At 39.8% G+C, this 23,312-nt stretch overlaps 1 protein-coding gene across 2 annotated transcripts in view; it reads right to left on the bottom strand.

The window, feature by feature from the left end:
• The window catches only part of Ca-alpha1T (Ca[2+]-channel protein alpha[[1]] subunit T), a 110,187-nt gene that overhangs the window by 26,193 nt on the left and 60,682 nt on the right, over nucleotides 1-23,312 (bottom strand). The window contains exons 10-17 of one of the 2 annotated variants that reach the window (XM_076618124.1): nucleotides 21,873-22,045; nucleotides 19,483-19,826; nucleotides 18,573-18,797; nucleotides 18,350-18,479; nucleotides 15,579-15,880; nucleotides 10,580-10,731; nucleotides 9,958-10,161; nucleotides 6,671-6,791 (exon numbers count right to left, since the gene is read on the bottom strand). In XM_076618124.1, coding sequence (XP_076474239.1) covers nucleotides 6,671-6,791; nucleotides 9,958-10,161; nucleotides 10,580-10,731; nucleotides 15,579-15,880; nucleotides 18,350-18,479; nucleotides 18,573-18,797; nucleotides 19,483-19,826; nucleotides 21,873-22,045 — 1,651 coding nt within the window. The remainder of the gene's footprint in view (nucleotides 1-6,670; nucleotides 6,792-9,957; nucleotides 10,162-10,579; nucleotides 10,732-15,578; nucleotides 15,881-18,349; nucleotides 18,480-18,572; nucleotides 18,798-19,482; nucleotides 19,827-21,872; nucleotides 22,046-23,312) is intronic. The other variant, XM_076618125.1, reaches the window with a different exon arrangement.

Below are 23,312 nucleotides of genomic sequence, written 5' to 3'. Positions count from 1 at the left end.
GTTCATTCGGTTCAACGGACGTGTCACGCGACGATTTTTAATCCGACACACATTGAGACTCTGCTTTACGTGTTTATATCTCGTGTTCGCGCGACGTATCGTTTCTTTCTTTGCCCCCCCTTCCCTCCTCCAGGTTCGTCGGATGTTCGATTTTTTTTTCTATTTTTTATTCATTTTTTTTTTCCTTTTTGGAACACAAAGTGAAAAGTCGAACAAGATAGAGACAGATAGAGACAGAGAGAAAAGACAGTCAGAGTAAGTATGGCAGAAACAGTGTGAATACAATCGAATGAATTAGAGATACAAAATGCGCAACCGAAGAATCGAAGTCGGATAAACAAACACGTGTAGAGAAATTACGAACGTCAATGACACCGATATGTAATGTAAGTACTGACTGAGAGAAAAATGACGCGGAAGGCTCGAGACGTTGCTACACTGTTAAAAAATTCATGGCGTGACGGAACCTGTGACGGTAATAGAACGTCTTCCTTTTTTCTTCTTTCTTTTTTTCTTCGTTTTTTTCTTTTTTTTTCTTTTTTTGTTTCTCGCTTTTATCGCGTCTCCGATTACTCGCGCGCTTACTCCTCGCGTCTCTAAGAACGTGTATCATTGCTAAAGATCATTTTCATCCGACCACGTTATTTATAGATCGCATACATACACGTTATTTTTTTAATATCATGGCACAGGGAGCTCCAACTGTTCAACATTAACTCGGGGCTCGCAGATTTTCGATCCGCGCCGCTGTGTTCTTTTAATTTACGGCTACTTGCCGGCCGTTTCGGAGGATTTATTTTACCGAATGAATACTTGCCATCCTTCTCGATGTACCGGTTAAAAATATTTCGCGCTCGATTGTTGGCGCGTAACAGTCGAAATTGCTCCCACGAGAGCAGCAAGAAAGAATTGATTCGATAAATCGGCACGCATAATTCTCCCGAATAACGAGCTAGCCTTTCGTTGTGTAGTCATAAAAGTTTGCTTGATTCATGGACTTGATGCCCCCCACGTTAAAGAATATTCCCTAAATGCTCCTTCGCTTTAAACGCGGTCTTTGATCGGCTCGTCTTTTAATGGAAAGTATTTTAACGCACTTTGAATCGTTAATTATAAATTATTTGCTCATAAGGAAATATTATAACCGCCTGGCCAATTACGTTTGATAAAATTAAATCTTATACGATATTATATCGATCGCGTTCCAGTCATCGATTTAACCGATTTCATATTATCCAGTCTATTTATTGTTCTTTGCATTTATCGTTACGTCGTACGAATGATCTCACAAATCAGGTTCAAATTTCAGCTGAAACTGTTTTGATAACATTCAGGCAATTGATAAATCGTAAGGTTCGCTAAGTTCATTATTCTTCTTCTACGTCTGACGAATGATTTCTGAATCAACTAGGAGAATTATTGCGTTTTGCACGACGATGTGAATCGTTACGAGTCATCGAATATCGTGTCGTTGAAGTTTGGTAATTCGAAAGAGCGACAAATTTATTGTACAATGTAAACGACATTAATGAGAATCGGGGAAAAGGTTGCGATACAATTTCCCGTAGCTTATAACAGAAACGTTCTCGCTCGTTTCAGCGGATTTATTTCGACTCTGCTTCTAACTTGCGCAGCTGCCTCTTCTTTCGGAAAACTCTGTGACGCTGCACCTGGAGAATAATCATGCGAAACTGTAGGCAATACCTCGCGCAGAAAACTTAATCGCATTAGTAAGTTGTTAAGCATCGTTTATTTTAAGCCGCTTAACCGTGTCCTCAAAGTTGAAGCTAACTTTTTCAACTCGACTACGTTTCTTAAGCCCGATACCTGAACTTGATTCGGAACTTCGAAACACGCGCAAAATATCTACGTAACATTTAACAGGATATCTGGATAATTTCCGACCAAAGATCAAGGACTAAGGCTGAAATTTAGAATTCAAATAAAATCTCATGATATCTCTTCGTTTGCATTGAAACGATAGAATCGTTGGAACGATTTATCTGAAAAAATGCGAATCGATCGCCGGTTAGAGAAAGGAAGGTCAAGGAGTGACACGATGGTGACGTTTTAAGGGACGTTACTGAAAGTAATCGACGACAAACAGCAAGATAAATGACGTTTCAGACGAAAGTAAGCCATTATTTGTCACTTGGCTGAAATAGAAAAAGCGAAGAAAATGGATAAATGGATTCCACATGAGTTAAGCGATATATAGAAGATTGGATAGATGGGAGTAAACGTTGCCAGCTATTTCGCAAGAAGTAGAAGAAGAATCCACTTTTGAAACGTGAAACTCGGTTAATCCGTGGCGGGAATACGCGTTGTTTGAATACTTTTTATGTCTCTCCAGTGTTTCGCGACACAATGCAATTAACGAAACAAAAATTCAACTCACTTTTTATTCGCAATGACCTGCCAATCACGCGAGGAATGTTCGTCGGATATTTAGCGAGACACCGCGTACGTTTAGCTATGTCGCATCGTTACAACGAAGAATGTACTGGGTGCCTGACGAATAATTAATCGACAGCCCATCCGAAATATTTCTGCCATTTCATACGTTGAGAAGATTCGCCGGTTCAAAAGTTCGCGATTTTAACATTGTCGCGTGATTAATTTCGCAATAAACGGAAAGCTACGAAGATCAGATTCGTCCCTTGGAAACGTCCAACACGGTGAAATTCGTCGTTAAAAAATTTCATAACGTTAACCATTCGCTGTCTGTCAGTTTCATTGATACGAGAAAACAAGAGAGAAAGGAAAGATGAGATCCGTGAAATGGGAAATGGAATTTCGCGAAAGTTACGATCTTGGAAATTTCAAACGCCCCTTTCCGATGAAACCTGATACGCATTATCATTTTATTATCATTGGATGTATTAGAGCCGACAAAAGGAAAATCTCGTCCGCGATACGTCCCTTTTTGAAAGGAATGTTGCGCATACTCGTTTGTACACAGGGCATACAGGCGGAAAAGTGGTTTAACCCTCTGGCTATGGCGGAGATGGCCGAGAAGTGCTACTCCTCTACGCCACTCTAAACTGCGAGTATGTACTCTGCCAATGGATAGAGCAAAGAGAAATTTCATAGCATCGAAAGTTCAATCATCTATTTAAATATTAGGTTCAATGGGTTTGTTTGTCTCTCGACGGAGGAGTAACTTCTTAAAGAATGTTACAGTGACATTATAGAGACAAGTCGCGTATGAAAATTGTCCGCAGTTGTGGACTGCTTGTGAAATGGTCTTAAATAATCTCCTCTTTCGGGTCTATTTTTAAGACAACTAATTACGAGACACACAAGGTTTCTTTATGAACGTTCAAAGGAGAAAGGTTATTTAAATCAGGGCAATAGAGGTTGGAATATCCGATGATTCTTACTCGATTTTGTTTCCATCGACGAAACATATAAAAAGGAAACAAACCTACCGTCGCGTAAATGTAAATCTTCGTCGTTGCCGTACGACCAACAATCTTCGAGATATTTCGAATAATTTCGCTGTGAAAGATTGCCAGAGTCACTGGTCAATCCTATGGAAAAGGAGATTTCCGCGTGCAACCAATTAAAAAATAACCGCAACAATATTTATCTATATACGTGGTAAGAGAAAAACGAAACGTTTTAGTTATCGATCGAATATTTGCGAGAGATTCGCTAGAGCGGCCGTTGCTATGGCGATCTTTCATAACGAGACGACTAATTCGCCAAGCAAAATGTCAATTGTTTAGAAATTCTGTAAGCTACGGGCCTATACAATATTATTTTTCCTTTATTATAGATTCTTCCTTCGGAATTTATCACCCTATAGATTTTCACTATCAAAAGACAGTCGTTCCATTTAACGCAGTGGGTGGGGCACTTTTACACGGTTTTGCCTGCATTTACGTGCCGTTGTTATAGGAACAAGCGGAATTCAGAAAGAGATCAAAAGATTTAATGCGACTTCTCCCTCGTTCTATCTCTTCTGGCGCTTCAACCTTTTTCTTTAAATACAGACACGCGGGCTTGGATGCCCGTTTCATTTCGCGAGCCAAGCTTCAGCCCTGATGCAACCGTGATTTTACCTTCTCCAGCGAAGAAAGAAATCACGGTTAGTTATAACTTTTGCTTTGATACGAGAATCAAGTAATTAATACGAATGTGAACAAAAATTAAGTAATTTATACGAAGTTTGGATTATTCGCGCAATCGTCGGTCAGGCTATGATCGAATTACGAACGACGAACGATAAAAGTGACGTTATTCGGAAATATCGTAGAACATATTGCGCTTTAACCTAAGGAAATTCACGTTAGATTCGGCATCGAATATTTTCAACTCGATTCGGGAGATACGAACAAAGCGAGAAAACGCTTAGTTCTGATTTAAATAGGGAATTTTTAAATCGATGTTTATCTTTACACGGGGAAAATATATATTTGCCCGTAAGCGGTGAATTTTGGAGTTTAACAACCGTGTGCAAGATAGCGTCGCGCTGAAGTTAGAGATCCCTGTGCGATAAAATTGCTCGAACATCGTTACGCATTGTATTGTATATATTATCCGGATTGCCGTTTTTCACAGTGTAACGGAATGTCGTATGATGGAATGTAGATATTGTAAGGAAATGTGTGCATATCGAAAACACGGTCAGGGCCAACAGCGATGAGAAGCAGCAACAACAACAACAACACCAACAACAACAACGATCACTTGGGAAAGGACACGTACCAGCATGCAAAGCGTATAATAGAATGTGAACGATAATTAACATGCACGGCACGAGCTTGTACGATCAATCGAAGTAAAAGCGATCAAAGCTGGAAAAAACGCTGATATACGGGGGGAAAAAAGGTCGGCGTTTTCCATCTATGCTGATGCGACAATTCAAACAGTCTCACGGTTTAACAGAGGAAATTTCTCAACAACCTTTTTACCGGGACGCAAAAAAGGAAAAAAAAAGAGAAAAACACAGGTCAAAAACGTATCAGTCGCTTGTTCGATCGATGATCACGTCACAGAGAAGAGATTTTGTGAAAAAAATTTCGTGGCAGCAGGCTACAGTAAGTGAGAGATATTATGCACTTGCGACGACCACAACCAAGTAACAATAACAGATGCGAAGCTTTCGATGCAAAATCGTTGTTTCGTACGACGCTTTATCGCTATTTCTTGCGAGCAAAGAGCTTATATCACAGTTCTGTAGTTTCTTGACGAAAATATCGTTTGTTCGAAAGCATCGTGGAATATCTGAATGGAAAAACTGCAAGACACAGTGGTCATTGGACACTCTTGTGCTACGACCGGTTTTATTGGCTCTTCTTTTACGACGAGAAACAGAATAATATTTTCTTAGATGTGATGTAAGATCTTTCGTTCGTCGAGTATATCGGCACGTTTCTTGAACGGTTTCTAAATGTCTCATACGCGAATCTCTCTTTCTCTCGTGTTATATCATCGAGATTTAGCGATTGTTTGTAGAGAAATTAGATCCATCAAGATTCTACTAACTTTGTATTTGCTCCTTTCAATACTAAACGTTTCCACACACGTTAACCTCTTTTTGCGCAAACGTTACTTCCAATCGATCAAATTACCGATATTCTCAGAAACTCAACCCCTTAATTCGTACGATTAAATAAAAACCTCGTTTATGTAAATAGAATCCAACTTCGTTGGACTTCCATGTACACAACGATCGATAATTTGAACGATTTTAAGACCAGGATACGTTCCTTTGATAACAAAAATTTACTAAAGTCTCTCGGTGCCAAACGACGTCTCTGACATTGTCATTGTACGATCCGAAGTAGCAAATGAACGACGCAGGCCGAAGGCAAAGGGTCACTTACCCTTTACCATTACCAGCATTAGACGCAAAACGATCTTCTGGCAGCGACGACAAAGGACGAACAGGTCAAAAAAGAACCCTGTTTTTTAATACAATTGAATATCGGCGAAAAGATTCGCGCAAAGAACGAATAGAAACCGTGCGCAGAAACGGCGAATCTGGCGGAAGCAAGACAACGCTAAAGAATCGGAAGCAGCGTAAGCATGTCCGAGGGCCAGCTCGACGCGCTGCGATGGCAATTGTGAGAGCCGCGAGGCGCATTTTTAAAAACAAAAAGAAAAACGCACTTCTTTACTCTCGCTAAGCAGCGACTGCGGATTAAGACGAATAAAGAAAAAGCGAAGAAACATCATCTCAGGTACGGTCGTTCGAATGATCCGTGGCCTCCTCCTCCTCCTCCTCCTCCTCCTCCTCCACCTCCTCCTCCTCCTCCTCCTCCTCCTACCTCGATACGGCTCTGCATGCCATTATAGAGTATATAATTTTCGTTTCATGTATGTATCTCTCATACGTTACCTTAAGGCCTCGCGATAATCATAAACGTAGCAGATGACGTCTTTCGGCCGTTCAATGACGAATGTGACGATATATTGTATATGTCGTACGTATATATGTATTGTATATAAGGGCATATATGTATATATATATGTGCACATATATACATATATCGAGGTAACTTAGCATACGTGGTTGCATGTGTATGTAACGTTAATATGTATATATACGAATAAATATATATATATAATATAATTATAATATATATAATATATAATATACACTATATAGAGGAAAATAAAGCCCTCGAGAGATACGTGGAAAAGTATCCTTTGTAGGTACCTGAAACACCGTCACAATAGCCCAGAGTAACGAGTCAAAGTTTTTCCTATCACACTCGACGTCAGAGCTGCCTTTCATCGTTTCACAGAATTTGCAACCAAACAGGTTCATCCCGAGAATACTACAACACAACGAAACGTGCAATGTACTTCCTTATCCGTAAATATATAGGTAGATAAATAGACAGATAGTTGTGTAGGGAAGAGAAAAAAGAAGTGAAGTAAGAACGTGGGGATGTAAAGAGAGACAGAGAGAGAGGAATAGAGAGAGAGAGAGAGAGAGAGTGACAGAGTGAGAGAGAGAAAGAGAGACAGAGAGAGAGAGAGGAATAGAAAGAGAGAGATAGAGAGAGAGAGAGATAGAGAGGGACAGAGGAAATAATGACGGGAAGGGGTAGCAAGGTTGATAGAGGAAGAAAACAAATTTAGTTTGGAGAAAAAATAGAGAAGCTTCTCTCGACTACGGTAAATCGAGTCACTTAACAAGTAATCGTATAGAAAGTCTGATGACGGTGCGCTCGTCCTACGTTACAGCGCGTATGCTAACGCAGACTAACGTCAAAATTAATATCAATTCGTCCAAACGAATATCGCGTGGGTAATTCTGTTTGCGTGAAAGCCGGCAGAAATCTACTTTAAAAAAGAGCCAAATCTTTTCGAATGGGTTATAGTTGATACTCGTATATCTGTATTTATAATTTATGGCTATTGACTTTACTTAGGCATTTTATTATCCTGATAGGTTTTAATATGTTTGCTTAAAGATTTAAAGATAGTTCCGTTTATTGATCCTGCGATTTGGAACTATCTCGACAGTGGTATATACTACCAGCCAAAAGTATAGAACCTTGGCGAAAGTGTTTTATAAATAAGAATTAGGAATCGCGCTTCCAATTCATGTTCTTTCGAAATAAACGATTGTCGAAGAATAACCTATGTAAGTTTCAGTTCCTTCCCGTGAATTATTTCTAAAGTAATAATAATAATAATAATAATAATAATAATAATAATAATAATAACAATAAACCTATAGAGAATATAATAAGTAAAAATAGAATAATTGAAAAGGACAGAATCATCTCCACGCCTAATGTCGCAACATTTCGAAAGTCGCCTTCGAACAGATCGAAACTCGACTCACCGACCCGTAATGCTGCAGCGGTAGTTGCTACGAAGGAAATTAATTTGCCACATTTAATAACACACACAGCTTGTCAACAGTCTGCCATGAAAACTAGCAACGAGGCTCATGCTTCTGGCCGATAGTGAATACCATCTGATCGCCTGCGCGTTTCTCGCCGAAAGATCGAAAAACAAAAGCGTGGACAAAAAAAAAAAAGAAAAGAAACGTAAAAGAAAAAGAATATCCTATGATGGCACGTAGTTCGAAGAATCAAAGTATTTCAAAAATTTCCTCAGTTTAAAAAAATGACGCACACCTGAGTCCCTGGATAATAAGATCAAACATCAAACGGACTGACGATGGCAACAAAAATAACACGAAGCCGATGGCGATTGCGACGAACGATCGATCGACCGTCGGATGATCTCGAGACGCGTGTCAAACCCGCGGGGATAGCGAGAGGCCGTGTTCGCAGCATAATCAAATAACCGAAAGAGATACATATTTATCCATTCGCAAGCTGTCTAATATCGATGACCACACCGAGGCGCACTTTGTAGGCACTTAGAGAGTACATAGCATTAAAAAAAGGAAGAAGAACGGGGCAATAGAATAAGAAAGAAGACGTACGAATACACGAATAATTAATAGGTAGTAGTATATATATATATACATATAGCTCTCATACTCGTCGCTAGATGAAAAGCACCATGCACACATGAAAATATATATACATATATATATATATTCATATACGTGTATGTATATATATATATATATGTATACATCTATATTCATATCGATATTCATATGTATAATAGGTGTCCTCTAATAATAATAATAAAAAAAATGGTAGAAAAATAAATAAACAAATGAGAAAAGAAACAGTATATAATAATAATATACACGTTCGATGCCTCAAGCCATGAGAAAGGGCCAACAAGACACTCCTCGTAGACACGTGCCAACAAACACCCATCGTTCATTACCATTACAACGTCAGAAAACGCTGCAGTCGCAAACGCAACAGTGTGGTAAATAATGTAAAACGAGAGAACTGCTGCGACTCGGTTTCATCTATAATACGTGAGATGCAATTTACGCGGCGATCCATATGCCGTGAGAGAAGATAAAAAAAGCGCATAAAGAAGAGAAAAGACAAAAGGAGTATAAAACGGAAGACATAGTCACCTAATACACTTCGTGTTCGAAGAGCAGTGACATACAAGCCCCAGCTCCTGTGGAAGCTCGGAAGCGGACAAGAAGCTGTTCTCAAAAGACAATAAATGTCAACGAGACCCTCGAATCAATCAAACGAAACGAACGCGTTTCTCTACGATGAACAACGTCGCCGAAGGAATATCTGAAGGAACGCGATAAACGCGAATTTAGACTCTACGCTCTTAGACTTGCATCGCGGATCGCTCGTCGCACGGTGAAAGGCGTAACAATCGTATTCGTAAAATACCACGACCGGTGAACGACGTAGATCTAGTAAGATAGATCAATCTCAGTCGATATATCTCTACTTTCGACGAACCGAATGACGATGGTTCGTCTAGAACTATTTTATGACGTTCTTCCGCAAAAACCTAAATTCGTCGACTCATCCGCAACGCTCGTTATCTCAATCGTCAGTTTGAAAACCACCGAAACAAATTCAACGATTTGATATAAACATCCTGGCTGCCATCTTTCCCTTTCACCACGGACGAATCAACCGTGACGCGAATACGAAGCGTGCGAATATAAATTCGCCTTATCGTTGCACGTCGCGCCATCGAGCGAGGATTCGATCGAAACACGGTCTCGTTGACACTTAACTTAGCTCTGTTTCTTTAGTCTCTCCACAATTCGTGATAGTCCATCGATAATCCAGTGATCTTTCAATTCGCTTTGGCTGTCATGCAAACGTTATGCTGATGAGGTGATTATCTGAACGGAATAACGCGCAACGTTAAATCCGTGTCCGTGAACACGAAACGCGTTTGCGATCCGACGATTGATAACTGTCCGCGTGGTGATCGCGACGATGATGGCCGACGCGAACCGCGATCCTGGAAACGTGCATCTCGACGATTTTTAAAGACCGACGACGACGTGGCCGACAACCGCGAGCACAATTCCCGGGCACTGGTTGCCTAAAGGGAAAGGGAACAACTTACCTGAATATAAAGATGAAAAGTACTAAAAGGGAAAAGAATACGGCAACGTTATCCATGGTGCGCAGCATCACGAACAGCTGTCGCCGGAGGTTCGGTAGGAAACGCACGAGCTTGAGGATTCTCAGTAGCCGGAAGGTCCTCAACACGCTCAGCCCGGAACTTCCGCTCCTCTCCTCAACGAACGCTTGACAAATCTCCACCACGCTAGACGTTCAACAGAAAATTCCTCCTTTTGCATATACATTGTCGTGCGATATAACGCGTAACTCTTACATTAACAGACCATTCGAATGCTCGAACCTTTGGAATTATCCGTTCGATTCTAATGAATAGGTATGTTTGAGTTTCTTTATATTTTAAGTTAATACGAAAGACCCGAGTCTTCTCTTCCAAATTTTTGCTTTGAATTCCACCGATGTCACGAGCATCGGTTTATAAGGAATATTCGCAGCGAAATTTAGGAAAAGTTCGTAATCGATGTATTTTTATGGAATCAATGTCTTGTCTATCGGTAAATTTATCAAATTTTCTAACTTTCAGAGATACGTGTTTGTTCGACATTTTTTTTTTTAGAAAAACGTCAAAGTGTTGATTCGCGTAAATGATTGTTTTATTCGCATACCTGAGCACCACGACGACTCCGTCGAAAACGTTGAATCCGTTGCTTATGTAACCGAACGGACCCTCCGCGATGATCTTCAGCAACATTTCCACGGCAAAGACGGCCGAAAACACGATATTGCTTATCTCGACCACTATGGTCAATTGCTCCGGCTGTCGACCGATAAACAGGAAAAAAGGATACCACTTTTTCGATGCATATGTATATATATACAGGGTGGTTGGTAACTGGTGGTACAAGCGGGAAGGGGGTGATTCTACGCGAAAAAAGAAGTCGAAAATGTAGAATAAACATTTTCTTTTTTTTTAATTTTTCCATCGAGACAACGATCTACAGCGAGGTCCGGTATAACGTACCGCACGCGTACCGACCGAAAATTCAAAGTCGATTTTCTCGAAAACAAAGCCTCGAACGAAAAATTTGTATTCTATATTTCCGACTTCTTTTTTCGCGTAGAATCACCCCCTTTCCGCTTGTACCACCAGTTACCAACCACCCTGTATATATGTATTTTCGCTATGAAATCGCGATGAACCCCTTGTCTCACTCAGAATTCTGTCAAAGTTCGCTTTCTCGGGAACATTTTATTTCTATCTCGGTGTGTAGTCTCCCTTATGCGTCAGTTACAGAACACCCTGTATATTACAATATTTATTCTCTGACGTGTGCAAATAGAAATTCCAAGTGAGCGTGTATGTACATGTATGTACATATGTGTGAATAGGTACAAGTGACAGGGTTTCAGAGATTATGGCGCAAACAAAGGTAGGGTGTTAGCCACCTAAGGTTTTGGATGGACACTATTACGTGTCAGTAACACCGACACGACGATTTCCACGATGACACTAGCAGCCGATCGCTACATTCGCCAATCACGACACTCCCTCTATGACGGTTCAAGAAGCAAAAGATCGTCCTGGAAATCTAATTAAAAACGTATTTCGTTTCTATGAATAAATTTGACGGATTTCTGTATTGTTTGTGAATGTTTATTTCGATAAAATAATTTCAATATTCTTCTACTGTATCGAAATAACTGTCGACCTCAAGCGCGTAAGATTTCTAAACTTTTAAATTCAAAGTTTACATTTTTATTAATTTTTTTTGTAAGGTATATAATTACAGTAATTGCAATTGCAGTAATCGATATTTTATAGATCTTTCAATCTCTGTCGATGGAATCGTTTGAAAAATGATGTCGCGTGATTTTTTGAATAAACTCGTTCCACGTTTCTCACCATCCTCTTTACGGTACTTTAAAAAGCTGATTTCCTTCTTTATCCTGCTTTTCGCTTCTGGTTCGTTTTAAACGACCCCGTAACGCGTTATGTGAGATTTAGGTCAGAACTCTATTTATTGCAGCGTTTCTAACTAATCTGCGAACAAGGAAAAACCATAAACGAGCTACATCATGAAAGAGCTGTTTAAGGATTCATTTCATATAACAGCGCGTGCAAATCTTCACCAAAACTACAGCTTCTCGCGTTTGCTTTAAGACCTTTATATATAGGTTCCATCAATCTTCATGATGTAATTTTATTTTACTGTAAAAACAGCGATCAATAAATTTTACATTCTGCTATAAAATATTTATGGTTCATACATGCATTACAGCGAGATATAAAGTTTCTTACATAAGCGAATTTAATAAAATCCTGCACCTATACCTATAAAATCTTTCTGTATCTTGTGTATTACCGTCGAATTTTATTTACTCCGCCCTCAAACGTTATTTCTGATCTTTATTTTGAATATTGAAGTGATGTGATTTTTATTATGCTCTTATCGTCGTATGAAGATAACGTAAGTACGCTGGTCGTTCGATAGATTACGGTTAAAAGTTGGCAAATAAATTTCGTCGATAGATAAACCGGATTGACGGCATTTCGCTTTTTACGAATAGCAAAAGAAATAAAAAAAGAAAGGTACTTCACGAGTTGTATCGCCGCGCTAGAGAATTTGTGAGTCGTTTTTTAAACACAATCCGATGATTTCACCTTTTATGATCACCTTCTATACAAAAACAGACGTCTCAAATCCGAAGATAACGCGAAAGGAACGATTGAAGCGATTAAAGATTTTGTGTCGTAATCAACGCTATCGAAAAGGAATAAGCGAGTTAATCGAGGCGGTTTCCTTTAAAAAGAGTCTACGTGAAACAAAATATAGCGAATTGGATAAACTTTTAGTGAAAAGTCGTTGCCTTAGCTGGATTTTGGTGTCAGCTATACCAGAGTCTATAATAAGTATTAACTTATTATAAATAATCAGCCATGTCACCGCGCCACGCCAGAAAAATTACTGAAAATTCTCAATGCGAGAATCGATTGTAATTTTAATAAATTTAAAAAAAAAAAAGATGATTGTCAGATGTCGGTACATCCTCACAGAATATTTTCAGCTAGCCTAAACACCCGCTTTAAATTTTAGGATTTATTTAGCTAAGTCTCTCCAAAGGGGCAAATAGTCTGTGTCTTAACAGTTCCTAAATCTACTACGGGAAGATACGGGAAATCTGCTTTTCTCACACATTATGCTTCCCGCTAGCAACTTTCCCTCAAGGGCGGTTAGCATCCTTTTCCAACCACCAACACAAAATTAGCCAATTAACAGCGACGTCCATGTCCCTCACTTTCCGAACCAAGTCTCTATTTTGCTTATATGGTTCATTGCTGCTGTTCCCCATAGTGGTATTCCGCACGTCCAGATTGCTTTTATGATCGTTTTGCATATTTTTCATTTATTTTCTATGCTTAATTTGGATTTTCCACTTGTTAGCCAATGCATTTGTCGCCTTGCTGTCTGTATTTTGTCTATTATTGATTTCATATGCTGTTTCCATGTGAGTTGTGTATCTGTGGCGGATCGGTATCAACAGGACGCCGACAGGTTGAGGCATCAACGCGGCGCAACACCCCCCGGGCGATCCGCGGGTACCAACCGCCAACACCAGAGAGCTACGACGACAACGAGTCTGTCTATCTCGCTAGCGGTCGAATATACGGGCACACGATACAAATACCGCACCTAGCGAGACTCCCTCTACGTCTAAGGCAGGGACTACCGGGCATAGCCTTACTGACGAGTCCACCGGTAGTCCCGGGACGAAACTCATTCCCTTTTCAGCTAGCTCGAACCACCCCACCTCCTACATATCTAAGTGGAGTCCTAAGTATTTGACTTGCCTTGTTTGTATTATGTGCGTGCCGTTCAGAAAGATGTTTGGTGGTATCTGTTTTCGCAGTGTGAATGTAGTATGTTTGCATTTAATGGGCTTTGCTTTAATTTGTTTAACTTGTAGCCACTTTTCTATTTTTGTGATATGTTCTTGTAGTAATGCGACTGCTGTTACAGGGTTAGTGTGATTGACTAGTACAGCTGTGTCGTCCGCGAATGTCAGTATTTTGCTATTGGTAGTTGTTGGTATGTTGGCCGTGTATAGCGTGTATAGTATTGGTCCTAAGACGCTGCCTTGCGGAACCCCCTTTCATAATAATTTTTTTTTATATTTATTAAAATTTACAATCAATAATATCCAGTAACTCATAATAATTTGACTCGAAATCTGCTATTATATTTGGGCCCATTTTTCCAGAAAAATTGCGTGTTGACAAAGCGACGATAAGAATGTCAAACCATGAAAAATGACACGATTTTCAAGAAGATCCAATGTTTACCGAAAACGCAACAAGGGATTAACTAATTGTTTCGTTAGATTCGCGAATAATTATTTATACAGGCTCGCGGAGAGCGTGGCGCACAATTCAAGGATTCTACTCGTGTCAGCTTGAATAGCCAGCTATCTGGAAATTGTATATTACCGTGTCTGCGATAAGCCAATCTCTGCTCTGATTGAAAGATAAACAGAAAGCTTCCTTTTTCACCCAATATCAACCACTGTAATCGAATATTTTGTGGGAACGTCTGGAAAGATTGGCTGAATAAGCGAGCGACTGAATGTGCGGGGGGATGTGAAAAGGCGAAAGGAAAATTGACCAGTTTTATTGTACGAACGATGAAAATTGAAAGAGCATAAATAAAAATGAAATTGAATTATTAAGTATGTCGTGTGACCTTATTGTATCGCGTTATGTCATCGTGTGTATAATGAGAGAATGTACAGAATGTTCGATAATTCAACAAACTTCGTCTACGAGTTTAACAGGTGGCTGCGATTGAAAAGCGTCATTAATGTACGTTGCATACGCATACTTATACAAGGTAACTATCATAATGGAAACTATGAACTAGAAAACTATCGAAGACGAGAAAGAATCTCGAGAAGTTGTTCGTGATCGAAGACACCTGAGACAAGAGGTTCGTTTACTCTATGCAAACGATAATCGTTGTACCATCGATACGATGCAACATAAATAACAATGTAGATATTTAAAAAATTAAAAATAACAAGATACAGGCAGACGAATAAAATATCTGTATCACTGTCGATTATATTTATGTCACTATAATTGGAACGTTTATTTCTTGTAACGAGTGGTACATAAACGAGAATCGTGTATTAACAAGTAATTATTAACAAGTAAAAAGATACACAACTGATCGAAGCGATATACGCGTATCTGTAATAAAATCACAGAAATCGATCAGACTTTACATACATTTCCAGAATCGTATTCATTTACAATTAGAATTATTTCTTCTTTCGCGATACACATAAACACATTTTTATACAACGCGAAGAAGAGAACAGGTTGAACGAATAGCAGAAATCGCTATTTCTCGCGCGATTCGTACGCGTAATGCAGAAATTTGAAGTATCAATCGCCGAGTGACTGTTTGGCAGCTTCGGCTTGGAATATGAAATTCAACGTACGTGATCTAATAAAACATGCAGGATTACGTGAAATACGGTGGTGTCAATCGGCATGACGACTTCGTGTTTTCGTTTCTCTAGCCTCGTCATATCGCTTCCATCGACTAACTGTACACTTCTGACACGAATACCGAATATGTCACGATACGAGATAAAAACACTGACCTGGTTATGATATTCTATCCCCATGCTCAGAGTATTGATCAAAATCGCCAATAAGATACCCTGTTGAAAATATTTGTGCTCGACCAGCTTCTTAATCGACCGTCTTATGCACCGTATCGCGCAAACACAACGGTTGCCGCAAGTTCTCAACACTCTTCTAGCGCGGGAGGTTTTCGCCCATTTGTCACCTTCGTCTGGCCATTGATCAGTGCCCTGGAGTTCACAGCAACACGAGCAATTATCAATGTCGGACGCTAACCACTGCGTACGATCCTCCAGGGTAATGCGTCGATCCGTTATTCCTAAAATAAACGTTTCTCTATATACATACGCGCGATCGTCAAATGGAATACTGCGTTCTCTGCTGATTTCAATCGCACGTGGTATATTTCCTTTGATTTGCTCTTTGTCGTAGGCGAAAGGTAATTTAAATGCACGGCGTAGATTCGTCTAAAGGCAGAGCTCAAAGGCATTGTTAACGAATTGATGTTACACGTAGTGAGAAACACTGTGGTACGAAGCGCTATACTTTGACACATTGTACCACGAAATCCCGAATATCGCACTTGGAAATACTGCACTTTGAAATACAGTACTTTTGAAATTTTGTACTTGGAAATATCGCGTTTCAGGCTACTGTACTTTGAAATACTCTATTTCCAAGTATCATATTTCCTGATTCCAAGCCTCAAAATACCGTAATTCGAAGTACTTGCCATTCGAAACACCGCATCTCGAAACGTCTCGCTTGAAATTATCGATGGTCCGAGTACCGTATTTCGAGATACAGTAGCTGGAAACATCATGCTTCGAAGTTATACAGGGTGGTTGGTAACTGGTGGTACAAGCGGAAAGGGGGTGATTCTACGCGAAAAAAGAAGTGGAAAATATAGAATACAAATTTTTCGTTCGAGGCTTTGTTTTCGAGAAAATCGACTTTGAATTTTCGCTCGGTACGCGTGCGGTACGTTATACCAGACCTCACTGTAGATCGTTGTCTCGATGGAAAAATTAAAAAAAAAAAAAAATGTTTATTCTACATTTTCGACTTCTTTTTTCGCGTAGAATCACCCCCTTTCCGCTTGTACCGCCAGTTACCAACCACCCTGTATTATAGGTTGTTCGAAAAGTTGCTTTCGTTTCATAAGATGATAATAGACGTTCGGAATTTTGAGTGGCCATCCGTTTATGGCACGGACAGGTCCATTTCCTTCTTTAGGAAATTCCGAATTACATGTCCTCCCGGAGCTGTAAACCTAATGACTCCGACGTCAGGTAAAATACCCCGGGAAAAGATCAGCCGGAAGGGCACGATGGACAGACGAAACCCAACGGCTGGTAGGGAGAATCAGCAACGTAGGAGGACAGTTCATCATCAGACATCCGTACGGGTGAAATACTTTGCTCTCGACAAGATCTTACCACCGCCGTGTTCATAATATCAAACGTTACCTTTATACAACAAGTGCAAATACAGTGCTAGATTACTCTAACACTCGATCTATTAAACCTTGAGCGTTAATTCATTCGAGGTACGCGATATCGACCGAGCGGTTTGACCTGACCGGTTGCTCTTTAGTCGATAATTCGCAACAATGGATGAACAACAATTTCTGTTTTATATTGCTTTATCGAATTAAGTATGATTCATTTCGTCCTATTTCTATTACGCTCGTGCATAATTCAATAAATTAATATAAAACAAAAAACACTGTGCGTCTATTATTTCCTTATAAAACGAAAGAAACTTTTCGGACAACCTAACACTACCAAGTATAGTAATATATTCCTTTCTTAACACGTTGACTGCCACGACACCCGTATTCGGGTGTCAGCAAAGTTTCTGGTCGGGCCACTTGCTAAGGATCGTCGTAGATATTTGAAAAATATTCCATAATAATAAAACTCTTGAATTGTTATAAAATAAAAATACGGAAATGGTTTATTAAAAAAATTATTTAGAATGTAAAACTTTAAAGCATTCTATACATAGCTGAGGTTGGTCAGGACAATTTGGACGATAAGTTGTTTTCTTCAAATTCTTTCGTGCCTTTGTTCGGTCCATTCGACGTCTTCTATTTGCATAACATAGTTTGCACGCGCGTCTAATGCTTCTTCCGGAATCGTTTTCCCGAACGACGATATTATGCCGACTCCGTCGAAGACAAGGAGTTTTTGTATTTTCAGACAACCCTAATAATTTTGCAACTAATAATCGTCTAAATATTCTAATATCTATATTCTTCCTTGTCGCAATTTTGTAAACCGTCAAAGCGTTTACAACAGAAATTCCCAGAAAGAATCGAATGGCAAGTTTCCCGTACCATTTGATTCCTTTTCTAATCGTGGCGGCATAAGAAACCATTCGGTCGGAATAATTTATACCACACTTTCCTTCGTTATATTCAACAACAGCTAGTGGTTTTAACGTTGCGAACAAACGAAACGAAAGATGATTCTTGAGACCACCGCACGAGCGACTAGCATTACCAAAATATCGATGGGAGCACCTAGCAGAGAACGCTCGGTACTGCTGTACGCGTGGCCTGACGGAGATTTCTTTGAAAACACGCGTGCCAGTCAACGTGTTAAAACTCTTCGGCAAAATCAAACGTTACCCACGATATTCTCAAATTCCATTCATATACCATTTTCTCATCCAGCCTCTCAATTGCAAGAGCTACAAACTAGGAACAACAAGGTGCGGGTATGTTCTCCAAAAATATAGATTCGAATATAGCGAAGAGGAAAAAGAGTAAAAGATAATATACCTTTGGTAAGCGAATTGAGAAAAGAATCCAAGGCCAGCTGACCGGTTGGTAGCGCGGCGCTCAAAGCACCGCTTAACGCCAGTAATTCTTGACAAGTCATGGCTTCGTTTCCACCAAATTCAGCCTGCATCTACGGTGACACATGTTCACATGACAAATTACGCGAATGCAACGGACACGAGCCGGTGAAATTCCGGCCACATAAGGTCGCAGTGGAATGTACCTGTATGTGGTCTGGCAGTGGGCTCGACCAAACATTCCCGTCACCGGTCTGCGTCATTTTTTCGCAGGAGCATACGTTCCGTTCGCCGGGTGACACCGTCGTCGAGCCGGCCTGCAACGCGTTTCCGACGTTGTTGCTGCCGTGCAACAACACCACGTCGCTGAACATCACGCTGCTCCTTCTACGATAGTTCGTGCAAGGCGGACTTAGCAGCGCGTTGTTCGTCTGAGGGCGTAGTTCAATTTCAACGGGGAATTAAATTCAGAAATTTTGCATCGTCTACCGATTACTAATGAGTTTCGAAACGTGTTTAATCCTTCGCATTTAGAAGACCTTAGGGGATAGATTTTGATGGGTTTGTTGACTTGGAAAGGCTGTTGCGCGAAACATTAGTATCGTGAAATACGAATATCGCTAAAATGATAACTCGCAAATAAAAAGAAGAGGAAGAAGAGTCTGCGTGTACTTTTCTTTTATTCGTGAAAGATTATCGACGATTAAGTAAAAAAGACTAATTTGAAACTCTACACCTCTAACGTAGTACTTCTCGTTCAAATATTAATTTCAGTCGTTCGCAAGTTACACTGATCGACTTTGCGAATTAGAAAATACCGAAAAGCGATATCGCTACAAGCGTCGTTTCTTAAATTTCCTCGGTCATAGTCTTGTCACAAATAAACCGACAGAAGCAAGTCGTTTGTTTCTTGGATGTTAACCATCGCAACTGAAACGAATACTACAACGTTGTCAGAAAGAAACGAATGGAGAGCAAAGTTGATCGGTTTAACTTCCGAGAGACGCATTAACGAAAGACAAAATAATATTGAAATATGTGGAATCTTTCTACGATTACCTTGAACGTGGTTCAACATCAGAAACCAAAATACTAAATGACGTGGACGGAGCATACCTGAATACTCGCTTCAGTCGCGTTGGAAAAGACATTGTCGCTTCCATTGCAGGAAACGGAGGAAGTCCTGTGCAGTGCCATACGATGGCACACGTTCGAAGAGACGTCAGCCTCGGAGATCTCAGGACTGGCACGAGGTGCAATCGCCAAATTTCCATTGCTGCCGCCGTTGTTACTGAGAGCAGTCGCGAGAATCGCAGTCTGCGTCGGAGGACTGTTCGCAGGAAAATCAGTGAGCGACCCTCCGCCGCTAGCAACCCCCTGCTGTTGCTGCTGTTGTTGCTGTTCCGCGTATTCCAGGGCCGCCAACAACCGAGGACATCTACCATGATGGATTCTCCTATCTGACGAACGTATAATAACGTGCATGGTAACAATATTAAAGTGGGTCGTATGAAATTCAACGATATCAATTATGTTAAATGGGAATCGATATATCGTGTCCCGTGGAAAAACTGTCGAGCAAGTATTAATTGCATGGAAGTCGATAAAAATGAAAGACCTTAAAGAATACTCGATACCAAGTCGCTTCATGGGTCTTTGTGCGAGAGTCAATAATTATCCGCGGCATATCTACTTGTAAAATTTTTAATTGGAACCAGATGTTTCGAAACGTATATTTTGTCGAGCGTATTAAATTCCACAGGGTCGAATGTTTTTTTACGTTTGAGGAAAAAATATATCAGCTTGTTCGAAAGGTTTCTTTCCTTTCACAAGGTGATAATAGACGAACAACGATTTCTGTTTTATATTATTTTATCGAATTAGGTGTGATCCATTTCGTTCTATTTCTACCATTGCATGATTATCGCATGATATTAGTGCACGATTCAGTAAACTAATATAACATAAAGAGCATTGTGCGTCTATTATTTCCTTATAAAACGAAAGAAACATTTCTGACAATCTAATAGTTTTGTCGATCGTTGATAACGAAAACGTATTTCTTCCGATTCTTTCGCAAGGTAATAAAATATCGAGGCAAATTGACCGAAAAAGACGAGCTTATTGCTCTTTTAGTTGATCGTTTGCCGAGTGCAATGTTATACGCAGCGAAAATACGTTAGAGGAAAATCGTCTGCCGTTTCATTCGTTTTTATTAAAACAAAATTAAAAAGAATATGATTATTTGTACGTTTGTAGACGTTTATAGACTTTAAAACTATCGCGTGTAACATACATGGTACCGTAATAAAAGCCATAATTTGAAAAACTATCGGAGGAGCTATTCTATCAAATTGATAAAACAGAATGAAAGAGGCAGCAGTGTGTTAATAAACACAGACGTATAAACAAATCGTTTACGAGATACATAATTTCTTAATGAACATGTAAAATCCGGGGCCTACGCACTTCCTCCGCACTCGATACAATAGAACAGCCACTCTTCCTGGAACCTACGATCACTGTAGCATTGTTCCCAACACACGCTCCATCGTCTGAGATCTTCTATTATTCCCGCAATAATAGCGTCAGTTTAAGTGATATTCTCAAGCGATCGCGCGGAACAGCGCCAGATATTCCAGGAATCTCTGATCGCGTACGTTCATCTCTAAAAAAACGCTCTCGTGCTTGCAGTGAAACGAACCACCGACGATTTAAACGTCTCTCGTAAGTACATTCTATGCGGATATCGTTGGCCGATATTCCAGTTTATCGAGATATCGATTATTTCGTGATAAGAACGAACAGAATTATCGAGTTAAACGTAATAATTGAATACCTCGAGAACGATTGGTTCGCCCATTCACGTTTATTAAAAAGTTTCCTGCTACCTTTACCGAGTTTTGTAAATTCGCCAAGCTTCTGTCAATAAACACGAGGAGGCATCCCGTATTTTCGTCAAGAAATACAATCGCTCGGAACGGAGAGTTTTACATTTTAAAAAAAGAAATTACGAGAACGAAATTTGAACAAAATTCACGAAACTTGTTAGCGATTTTACAAAATCAACGAAATTTCCTTCTCTCCAAAATTCATTTCCTTTTCAACAGATCAGTCAATTTCCTTTCTATTGAAATTAATTTTGCTCTCGTAAGGTTTACGAATCCCTCCGTTTGTCGAATTAATCTTCTTCGAAAGAAACAAATTTACGAATCTCTTCGGAATTTATCAACTTTACTGGCTCGAAGGATTCCTCCGTGAACGAACCACGTTCGACAGGGAAGAAAAGCACGTGACGCCTGGATCGTTTCGAAGACGATTAAATCTTCGTTTCTTTCAGAAAAATGGCAAACTACACGGCCATTCGTTTCCAAGGGAGAACATATAGGCGAAATGAAACGGAAACGTCGAAAAGATGTTGCAGTTTGCAGAGAAGCTCGTAAATTACAATGAAAATCAAACGTTGCAGGGGACTAATCCTCGCTTAGGAAATACAACTCTCTTACCTCCGGGTAATCTATTCGAATCAGGGCCGGGTGCACCTGCTCGATACGGGTGTCCATGTTGTTGCTGTTCCTTAAGTAAATTCTGCTCGCGTTTCTGCTGTCTTTTGTATAAATACACTCGGTACCTCTTCATTAACCTTCTCTTTCCTCTTCGCCACAGGTGTGCAATATATCTGAGAAGATGCGGTACGATTATAGCAGAATGGAACAACCAAAAGACGATTTCAAATGGCAATTCCTTCGTTTCTCGAGCGGAGAACCGATGGAGCGCTATTTCGCTTCGTTTAACGTGACACTGTCACGGTTTGCGATCATTTCTTCTCCAAAAATTCCGTAAGACAATCGTTGGTCTTTCCGCGTGGTAAGATAATAAAATAGGATATTGAAGAACGAGAAACGAATAATCGTATTATGGAATGGAATTGTTTTAACACTTTGACTGCCACCGTTGGTCAGATATGACCGGACCGCTTCCATTTCTTACAATTGTAAAAATTCTATGAAAATTCACAGTTGGGGCATTTCGAATATAACCGATAAATAGAAGATACTCTGGAACAAAATGTGCCCCATTGAACGATTAAACGTTTTTATTAGAACATCAATAAAAAAAAAATGAGAAGAGATCTTGCATCTAACGGTGTACTGTGCTTGCATCCATAGCTTTGAAGGGTAATCTACGAATATTATTATAAACACAGCTTAGAAAATAATCGTAAATGCTGCTTTATAATCGTATAATTGAAGTTAGAAGTGTGCACATACCTTACTATTATATATAGAACGAGCAAATACCGTTTACTAATATCTTGTACACGTTTCAACAATATATTCTGCACGTTTTGCTTACGACGAAATAACGAATGCGAATGGTTTGTTGAAATAAACGAAGCCTCGTTATAATACGTCGCTATCGACTGTTACCAAGGTGCCACGGTGGTCACCCGTGACCACCAATAAGGTAAACGGTCCATTGGGGAAGAACGTTGTCTCACATCGTCGATTTATTATTATTCTGCCATTGTACGCTTCGAATAATAAAAATACTCCCTTGGCGTCCTCAGCGAAACACGTGATTTCAGCGTGGCAGTCAAAGTGTAGAACGAGAATTATTCGTTTTTAAAACAAAAGACTAACTGGCCAGTGTTTTGCTTCGTTTAACGTATATGCTTTGTCACAGTTTTCCAATCATCGTTCTTCCAAGAATTTAATAAAACTATTGTTCGCCTTTCTGCATGGTATACTTTAAACGAGAATCCTTCTTTTTTAAATGCGATGGCTCAATCGAGGAAACCGATGAATTCGATGATATTACGAGAGAGTTTGCAGTTACTTCTTCCGCAAAAATTTGACGTAATTGTCCGATAGAATTGTAACCCCGTTCCGTGAGAAAATAGAAAAAGAATAAAAAATGAGTAGTAGGATAATAGAACTATTCTA

This window comes from Bombus vancouverensis, chromosome 4, assembly GCF_051014615.1.
Source record: "Bombus vancouverensis nearcticus chromosome 4, iyBomVanc1_principal, whole genome shotgun sequence".
NCBI lineage: Eukaryota > Metazoa > Arthropoda > Insecta > Hymenoptera > Apidae > Bombus > Bombus vancouverensis.
Note: the sequence above shows the minus strand (reverse complement) of the source record. Positions and strands in the feature narration are given on the sequence as shown.